Source organism: Babylonia areolata, chromosome 10 (genome assembly GCF_041734735.1).
Source record: "Babylonia areolata isolate BAREFJ2019XMU chromosome 10, ASM4173473v1, whole genome shotgun sequence".
NCBI classification, from domain to species: Eukaryota; Metazoa; Mollusca; class Gastropoda; order Neogastropoda; family Buccinidae; genus Babylonia; species Babylonia areolata.
The window spans coordinates 34,152,765-34,162,744 of NC_134885.1; the positions used below are offsets into that span (position 1 = coordinate 34,152,765).

The 9,980-nt window shown below is 43.9% G+C and overlaps 1 protein-coding gene across 1 annotated transcript in view; it reads left to right on the forward strand.

Moving 5' to 3' along the window:
• LOC143286959 (uncharacterized) overlaps window positions 1-9,980 on the forward strand; it is a 61,405-nt gene that overhangs the window by 42,889 nt on the left and 8,536 nt on the right. The window contains exon 10 of the mRNA XM_076594934.1: window positions 3,740-3,853. Coding sequence (XP_076451049.1) covers window positions 3,740-3,853 — 114 coding nt within the window. The remainder of the gene's footprint in view (window positions 1-3,739; window positions 3,854-9,980) is intronic.

The following is a 9,980-nucleotide window of genomic DNA, read 5'->3' on the forward strand; positions in this document are numbered from 1 at the left end:
TAGGTAAAACGAATAAAACTGCACGGGAGAGCAGCCCGAATTTCATAAGAAAAATCTGTTGTGACAAAAAAGAGAAATACAATGGGATTGTATACCACACTCGTCAGTACCCCGCCCCCCACCCCCACCCCACCCCACCCCTCTCTTCATTACACCTTGCGTGGTAGTTTGGGCGTTTGTCATTCGGATTTGACAATAAACCCAAGTACCGTGTGCAGTATGCGTTCAGCGCAGCGCACATAAAAAAAAAATCCATGGCAGGCCGGAAAAGGGCTGTTCCTAGCAAAAGCTCTCTGGATAGTAAAACATACACCTGGAGACAGAAACTAAAAAGGGCTAGCGCTCCACTGTAGTGATGCGCTCACCCTGGGGAGAGCAGCCCGAACTGCACGCAGAGAATATGTATGTTGTGACATTAACAACACAACACATTACAACACAACACAACACAATGCAATTCAATATGATTTCGGGAATATGGCGCATGGGGTGGGGGTGAGCTCGATTGAGGAAAGAGAGGGGCCCTTGTGAAATCCAGTGTTGGCTATGGCTTAATCAGTGTCAGTAGCTGTATGATTTTTTTTCTTTAAATGTTCTCTTTCAGCAGATATATTTGGAGGGCCAAATGTTAACCGGGTTTTCACTTTGTGACAGAGAAAAAGGAGGGCCAGGCTTGTTCCGCAAACGAATGCCTTTCGAACGCAAACTGCGACACGACTTGCAAGTGCAACACTGGCTATACGGTCAACGGAGACAATACGAAATGCTGTGAGTACTTGGTGGTGAAACAAGGGGAATGATCATATGTACTGGCAATGATTAGTGTTAAAAAAATAATAATAAAATGGAATGCAACCCATATGTCCTAATGATTTCTCAACGTTCTATGATGACGGGGTGGGTTGTGAAGAATGCAGGGTATATCTTAGGAAGAGTGGACAAAGGGTGTGTGTGTGTGTGTGTGTGTGTGTGTGTGTGTGTGTGATTCACGGTGTTGTTCCCATTGAAGAAAGATTAATAATCCCACGAAGTTGGCTGTCTCCCCATTTTTGCGCTCTCTATGTCTGTCTCTGTCTCTCTCTGTCTATCTTCTGTCTGTCTCTCTATTCGTCTCTCTCTCTTTCTCTGTCTCTGTCTCTCTCTGTCTCTCTCGCTTTCTTTGTCTCTCTGTCTCTCTCTGTCTCTCTGTCTCTCTCGCTCTCTCTGTCTGTCTCTCTCTCTGTCTCTCTCACTTTCTCTCTGTGTGTGTGTGTGTGTGTGTGTGCCTCTCTCTCTCTCTGTGTCTCTCTCTGTCTCTTTCTCGGTCTCTCTCTCTGTCTCTCTCTTTCTCTCTCTCTGTCCCTCTCTCTGTCTCCCTCTGTCTCTCTCTCTTTCTCTCTCTTTGTCTCTCTCTTTCTCTGTTTCTTTCTTTCTCTCTCTGTCTCTCTCTGTCTCTCTCTCTCTCTCTCTCTCTCTCTTTGTCTCTCTGTCTTTGTCTCTGTGTGTCTCTCTTTCTCTGTCTCTCTCTGTCTCTCTCTCTGTCTCTCTCTCTCGCTCCCCCTCTCTCATATTCACGTTGTGTTTTCATGGACAGTGGGCCACATCGAAAAAACTTGCACAACAGCAGCGGACTGCATCGCAAACACTGACTGCACTGGCGGCAAGTGTGTGTGCAAGGCCAGTTACGTGGCCAACACAGACAAGGACAAGTGCCGTGAGTAATTTCAGTTTGAAACGTCATGATAGCTTTCCATCTAAAGAAAAAAAAAAGATATTGCCAAGCAGTCGGCTGTCAATGAAGATTGTTGATGTGTATGTTATCAGTGTTACTTTCTCTGTCTGTGTCTTTCTGTCTGTGTGTCTGTGCGTATGTATCCTGTGTGTGTATCTGTCTGTGTCTGTGTCTGTGTGTGTGTGTGTGTGTGTGTGTGTGTGTGTGTGTGTGTGTGTGTGTGTGTGTATGTGTGTGTGTGTGTGTGTCTGTGTGTGTGTGTGTGTGTGTGTGAGTGTGTGTTGGCTTAATGCAGATTCCCTTTGTCTGACTGCTTTTTAACCCTTCTCCAACTTCCGACGTATGTATAATTTTATGACCGTCTCTCTCTCTCTCTCTCTCTCTCTCTCTCTCTCTCTCTCTCTCTCTTTCTCTCTCACTGACCCTCCCTAATCATGAAGTGTTTTCATGAACAGTGGCCTCTCTCTCCCTCCCTCTTTCTCTCTCCCCCTCTCTCTCACTCTCTCTCCCCCTCCCCCTCTCTCACTCTCTCTCCCCCCTCTCTCTCTCCCTCTATATCTCTCCCTCCCCCTCTCTCACTTTCTCCCTCCCTCCCTCCCTCCCTCTCTCTCTCTCTCTCCTTTACTTTCCATTTGCTTTTCAGACTTCGTCGGTTCTTCATTAATTAAGGAAAATATGTCCAGCTCGTTTTTGTTGTGTTTCTTCTTCTTCTTCTTTCACTTTTCTCGTCCCCCCCCACTTCCTTATATCCATTTTGTTTGCATAGACAGGAAGGCAGGTAGGTGAGTAGGTGTGGATGGATGGATGATAATAGAGAATTGTCGTGAAACAGGAATCTACAAAATGGGTCACTTGACATTGTCTACATTCTGTGTGTTTTCTTTTATTTCTGTGTTAAACGTGCCGATGGGGGCTGAGTTTCATAGAGAAGGAAGAGGGTGAGTGGGCACCATCGTGAAATTCTGTGGCACCAATCAGTATGACTGATACTGTTTCTTAATGATTTGATTGTTTGTTTCTGTTTCAGCAGACATGTTTCGAGACCAAATGTTAACTCGGTTTTTCTCTTTTTGACAGTAAAATATGTTGGCCAAAATTGTGGCAATAACGACGAATGCCTCACGAACGGAAAATGTGACACGACTTGCAAGTGCAACACCGGTTACATGGTCAACTCAGACAACTCCAAATGCGTTAAGCACTTGGAGTGTAGCGAGGGAATGTCCACATGAATTAATTACCAGTATTTCTAAACTAATGAAATGCGAATCTGATCAAACAAAAATTATCGTCGTCGTATTATGATGGGGTTGGGTGTGAAGGGAGCAGCGTTACTGTTAAGTAGAGTGGATGAAAGGTGGTGGTGGCAGTAGTGTTGTTGAGTGTGTGTGTGTGTGTGTGTGTGTGTGTGTGTGTTGACAGCGACCCCCATGTGAAATTCATGGTATCCTTCCCATTGATAATCCCACAAAGTTTCAATCCTGAATTACACATTGCCCCCTCCCTCCCTCCCTCCCTCTCTCTCTCTCTCTCTCTGTGCAACACCAACCATTTGGCCACGGCGTCTGGTTTACACGCTTGAGTTTTGTTGGTGCATGTGGAGATTTAGTGGGCCAGGTCCAATCTGAACATTGAACAATTACGTAATATATGGAGTTATGGGGCTGCACGGGAGGGGGAACTGTCACACACTTTCGGACTGGTTCGGCCTTTATTGGTCTCCACCAGCACCCAGCTCTTACCTGTAGCTCCTAGAAGTTGCTAGAACGTGACAGTGGCCACGTCACGGGCAATGCCTCTGACAAGCTCAACAGTACTTTTGATTTATTTATCAAGCCATTTGGTTCTCAGGTAGTCAGTTGTCCAGTGCAGTTCGGAATTATGGGGTCCAGAAAGGTTAGGGTTTGTCTGGTATAACCAACTCTCTCTGTGTGTTTGTGGTGTGTGTGTGTGTGTGTGTGTGTGTGTGTGTGTGTGTGTGTGTGTGTGTGTGCTGTCAGGAAGTATCAAGTATGGTTCGTGTTGCAGTAAAGCAAGTTGGCCAGACCTGTGCAGATGAAGCAGAATGTGTCGAAAACGCCAAATGTGACACCAACTGCCAGTGCAAAGACAACTACTTAGCTGCCTACGACAAGACGTGCAGTAAGTCTGTGGCTGGTTGATGCTCCATTACTACACCCTCCCTCCCTTTCTCACCTCAGGCATATAGACTTCGCTGTTACCCACAATCACCCCATCAGCCCCCTCTCTCTCCGTCTCTCTTGAAGAATTCAATAACAGATATAAAATAGATTTTGAAATAATTGATGTTTATGTTATTGATGCTTGGTGATGCTCAAGTGATGTTATCAGAAATTGTGCAATTACATGATGAAAACTCAGATTGGAATTAACACCAAAGGGGTTGGTTTGAAGAGCAATGTAGATGAAACAGAGTTGTCTAAGTTGGGTTTGAGGAGGAATGCAGATGAAACAGAGTTTTCTAAGCTTTGTTTGAGGAGAAATGCAGATGAAACAGAGTTGTCTAAGTTTGGTTTGAGGAGAAATGCAGATGAAACAGAGTTGTCTAAGCTTGGTTTCAGGAGAAATGCAGATGAAACAGGAGTTGTCTGAGGTTGGTTTCGGGAGAAATGCAGATGAAACAGAGTTGTCTAAGGTTGGTTTCAGGAGAAATACAGATGAAACAGGAGTTGTCTAATCTTCATTTGAGGAGCAATGCAGATGAAACAAAGTTGTCCAAGCTTCGTTTGAGGAGCAATGCAGATGAAACAGGAGTTTTCTGAGTTTGGTTTGAGGAGCAATGCAGATGAAACAGAGTTGTCTAAGTTTGGTTTGAGGAGGAATGCAGATGGAACAGGAGTTGTCTGAGTTTGGTTTGAGGAAGAATGCAGATGAAACAGAGTTGTCCAAGCTTCTTTTGAGGAGCAATGCAGATGAAACAGGAGTTGTCTGAGGTTGGTTTGAGGAGCAATGCAGATGAAACAGTTTCAGTTTCAGTAGCTCAAGGAGGCGTCACTGCGTTCGGACAAATCCATATACGCTACACCACATCTGCCAAGCAGATGCCTGACCAGCAGCGTAACCCAACGCGCTTAGTCAGGCCTTGAGAAAAAAAAGATAAGCGTACATACATAAATAAATGAATAATAATTATGATATAAAAAAAGATAGTAGTAATGAAAATAATGATAAAATAATAATAATAATAATAAATAAATAAATAAGACAACAATGATGATAAATAAGCAAATAAATATAAAACATGAAGACACACATTCACACATACACCCACACATGCATAACAGATATGCCCCCCAAACGCAGTTTCACAGATATGAAAGCACAGTCAAATACATATAAACGTACATGAGCTCCAACACACACACACACACACACACACACACACACACACACACACACACACCACAAATTTCCTTGCACCTCCTCTACCCCCTCCTCCACACACTCATTTCTAGTCTATGTATCGCAGCTTCCACGGCACACACACACACACACACACACACACACACACACACACACACACATATACAAACACGCACACGCACACACACACACACACACTCACACACACAAATGAACGCTTACTTGTACAAGCACACACACACACGCCCATATCTCACACCCCCAACCCCACACACATATATACAAAGATATATATATATATATATAGAGAGAGATAGATAGATAGATAGATAGATATATATATATATATACGTTCCAATATCCTGTTGCTCCCACAGTGTAGGCATGCATACACTCACATACCTCATTCTCTACCTCACCTCCTCCCTTCACCCCCACCTCCCCCTCACACACACACACACACACACACACATGCGCAGAACTCTCCTGACACTTGTGTACACTTACACTCTCATGCATGCACAAACGCACTCAAAAACACAGACCCACACATACACACAAACACACACATACACACACGCACAGAGGCTGCCACTGATTGGCCGCAAGAGGAATGGGAAAAGATCTCTGATGCCAAGAACGTGGCGTCGAGTGTGTTGCTCAGTCTATTGTATTTGGAAAAGCCCACAGAGACTCTGTTCCGTTTTGAAGAAATTTGCGCAATGTTGGTTTGGAAATGATGCCGATATTTGTTTGATTTGCAAAGCATCGTGCTCTACCTTTCATGTTAGACTTACGGCCGCTCCCTCTCTCTGCTTTTATTTCTTTGAGGCGATCGATGGTGTGATGGCCTTGTACCTGTTCTTTTTTATATTCTTTGACTTTTCTGAGGATTTCCGATTTTCCTAGATGTAGGCCGCTCGTTGGTGTTGCGTTACCAGCAAGTCTGTCAGCTCGCTCATTTCCCTTAACTCCTGCATGTCCCGGCCAGTATGACCGTGTGAGTTTTTTGATCTGAAAGTTGCGCATTGCCTTATGCCACTCTGGGCTTCCCATTCCGTTTTCAATTTTCTGTATGAGGTTCATTGAGTCTGTTAGAATCATGGCATGTTGGTTTCCGGGCGTATGGATGGATGATAGCCACTGGAGGGCATGTGTCACAGCTTCAACTTCCATCGTTAGGCTGGAGGTTGTGACTTTGTAGGCAGCATTCTCTTCCCTAACTGTTTTTCCATTTTGTTTCGCAGTGAATCCCCAACCGGATTGGTCTTTGGTGACTGAGCCATCTGTGTATATGATGATGTCCTCTTCTTTACTGTTTTCTTCTATGAGTAGCTTCACTTCCGCATCAGTTTTGCCCTCTGGCCATTCCTGACAATGTCTTCCTAGAGTGGGTGAAATGGCTGTGTTGATTAGATGGTTGAGGTTTTCGGGGTTTTTCTCCCATTCTTTTGTTTCTTTCAGGTCTTGTAGTCGGCATACTAACTGGATTGTGTCTTCTGCTTGCCCCATCCATAATCTTCCTCGTCCTAGACGGCTGCCTTTTGGTTGTTTGACTGCGTCGTGCAGTGGGTTTTGAGGGTTTTCTAATGCTTTGAAGTAGGTCTTGACCTGTTCTAACTTGTTTCTGGCCTGCACTGAAGGAAGGTCAAGCAGGTATCGCATGGTTTCTGTGGGCGTGTCTTTTGTTGTTCCAAGGATCAGCCTCATAGCTTCATTTTGAACTCTTTCTAATTTTAAGAGGTTGCTTTGAGACGGTGTTGTTAGCCCAAGTCCGTAGTCGATCACACTGAGGACCAGTGATTAGTATAGCAGGGAGAGGTGGCGTTGTTCAGTACCTTTGGTTGCCATTGCCTTTAAGACTGAAAGGCTTTTTTGCATTTGAGAACAGTATTTTCCGTATGTTTTCTGAAGGTCAGCATCCTGTCGAAGTGTATTCCTAGGTAGCGTAGGCATTCAGTTTTCTCGATCTGAATCCCATCGAATGACACAGAAGGTGGTGATTTGCTCACGGTTCTGTTGTTGAGGGTGCACAGCAACTTTTGGGCTTTCGCTGGATTGATGGAAGATCCTGTGTCTTTGCACCATTGAGCAATATTGTTTAGTTGTTTCTGGACGGCTTTGGTTCTTTCCTGAGCATCTTTCGAAGTTTTGAAGACCAGGCCATCATCCACAAGAGTAAGCACCCGAGCTATTCCATTGTTATTTAAGTCTGTAAGGCCCTTCGTGTAGACATTGTAGAGGACAGGAGAGAGCGGAGACCCTTGTGGCAGTCCCATGGATAGTTTAGAAGGTGCAGACATCCAATCTCCGAGGCGTAGGACGACGGTTCTTTCCTGAAGCGCTGCTGCTATCCATCTTGTCAGTGTCAAACTTACTCCATACCTTAGTAGCAGCTCCATGAGGTGTGCAAACTGGACTTTATTGTAGGCATCTTCAAGGTCGATTGCTACTGCTAGTGTTTCTTCTTTCCTTTGAAATCCTTCATACACCTCATATGCAAAAACAGCTGCATTTTCCCATGTGGACTTGCCCGTTCTGTAACCACCTTGATTTGAAGGGAGAATGTGCCTGTGTTCAAGATCCCTTGCAAGTTTCCTGGCTATCATGCGTTCCATGAGCTTTGATGATGGTCCTTTCCTGGTTTTGGTATGGGTTTTAAGAAGCTGTGTGTCCAGTCCTCCGGCACATGTCCATTGTGGAAACTTTTTTGATATAGATTGAAAAGTTTGCTTCTGTCTTCTTCCGATAGTTCCTTGATGTCCGAGTAGCGAACTTTGTCTGGGCCAGGGGCAGATTTTTTCTTGCATTTAGCTATTGCTTCATTTAGATCATCTATTGTCAAGTCATGATCAGGTCCAGTCTGCATAAGGGTTTGGTTTAACTCCTCAACATATTTCTTTTTCTCATCTAAGTTTCTTTGATCGCTCTGTTGTATGAAACGTTTGGGCGTCTTTTGTTTCTTGCGTCTTAATTTTTCGATGACGGTTGTCTCTTTGGTTTCATACTGAAATGGATCACGCGGTTTCATGCAGCGTTTATCTGACAGTTTCTGTAGACTGAAAATTACCGGGAGGTGGTCACTGCCTTGGTGTGGAAGCGTCTCTGCATTCATTTCTGCTCTGAATTTTGGAGATGTTAGAGCGATGTCGATCACACTGTCACTGTCCCCTTGTCTTGTTCCAAGGCGAGTTGGGGATGTGGTTGTTAATGGGCTAAGAAGAATTTCCCCTATCATTCCTTCAAGTGCGAGTCCTTGTGGGTTGGTGTTCCGCTGGTCCCATAGCTTGGATCTTGCATTGAGGTCTCCACAGATAATGACTGAGTCTCCAAGTTCGTTCTCTATTTCCTCTAAAAAGGCCCAATCCTCTTTTCTTGTGCAGGTTCCTGGGTGAACATAGGCATTGATGAGCACGATGCTTTTGTGAATTCCGTCAGGTTTTTCGAGCCACACCCCCACTAGTTCACATGAGTTGCTACACCATTTCTCTAGATTTATGGTGGAAACTTTGTTTTTTTAGATTTTTGTTCAGTTGAAACAGAGTTGTCTAAGTTTGGTTTGAAGAGGAATGCAGATGGAACAGGAGTTGTCTGAGTTTGGTTTGAGGAAAAATGCAGATGAAATAGGAGTCGTCTAAGTTTGGTTTGAGGAGTAATGCAGATGAAACAGGAGTTACCTAAGGTTGGTTTGAGGAGGAATGCAGATGAAACAGTTGTCTAAGCTTGGTTTGAGGAGGAATGCTGATGAAACAGGAGTTGTCTAAGCTTGGTTTGAGGAGGAATGCAGATGAAAGTTGTCTAAGGTTGGTTTGAGGAGGAATGCAGATGAAACAGGAGTTGTCTGAGGTTGGTTTGAAGAAAAATGCAGATGAAACAGTAATTGTCTGAGTTTGGTTTGAGGAAAAATGCAGATGAAACAGGAGTTGTCTGAGGTAGGTCTTAGGTTGGTTTGAAGAGGAATGCAGATGAAACAGAGTTTTGAGGTTGGTTTGAGGAGGAATGCAGATGAAACAGGGGTTGGCTAGATTAGGCGTTGATTGAGAGATGGTAGTTAAACGTTAGATAGGATAACTAGAACCTATATGTAGAATTGATCTTAAAGAAAATGGCTGTCGCATATAATCAGGTATATTCCAGTTTAATGTACAGACGGCATCTGTGCATGGTGGCACTGTGTATAATCTAGCATCATATTTACATAAAAAAATTTTCTTTTTTTTTTCAGTTGAGAGAGATAGCTACGTTGTTATCAACTTTAGTTCTGTTGGCTTTGACTGCATTGTCATTGCTGCTTTTTCGTGTTGGACTATAGCATCTACAACTAAATCCTCTGTGTGTGTGTGTGTGTGTGTGTGTGTGTGTGTGTACAAGCCCCCACGTTGTGCCAGTGGCAATGATCTATGTGTTACACAACAGAGAAAGCTCCAGGCCAGACGTGCACCGCTGCAGATGAAACAGGAGTTGTCTAAGTTTGGTTTGAGGAAAAATACAGGTGAAACAGGAGTTGTCTGAGGTTGGTTTGAGGAGGAATGCAGATGAAACAGGGGTTGGCTAGATTAGGCGTTGATTGAGAGATGGTAGTTAAACGTTAGATAGGATAACTTCAACCTATATATAGAATTGATCTTAAAGAAAATGGCTGTCGCATATAATCAGGTGTATTCCAGTTTAATGTACAGACGGCATCTGTGCATGGTGGCACTGTGTAAATCTAGCATCATATTTACATAAATCTTTTTTTCTTTTTTTTTTCAGTTGAGAGAGAGAGCTACGTTGTTATTATCAACTTTAGTTCTGTTGGCATTGACTGCATTGTTATTGCTGCTTGTTCGTGTCAGACTATAGCATCTACAAATAAATCCTCTGTGTATGTGTGTGTGTGTGT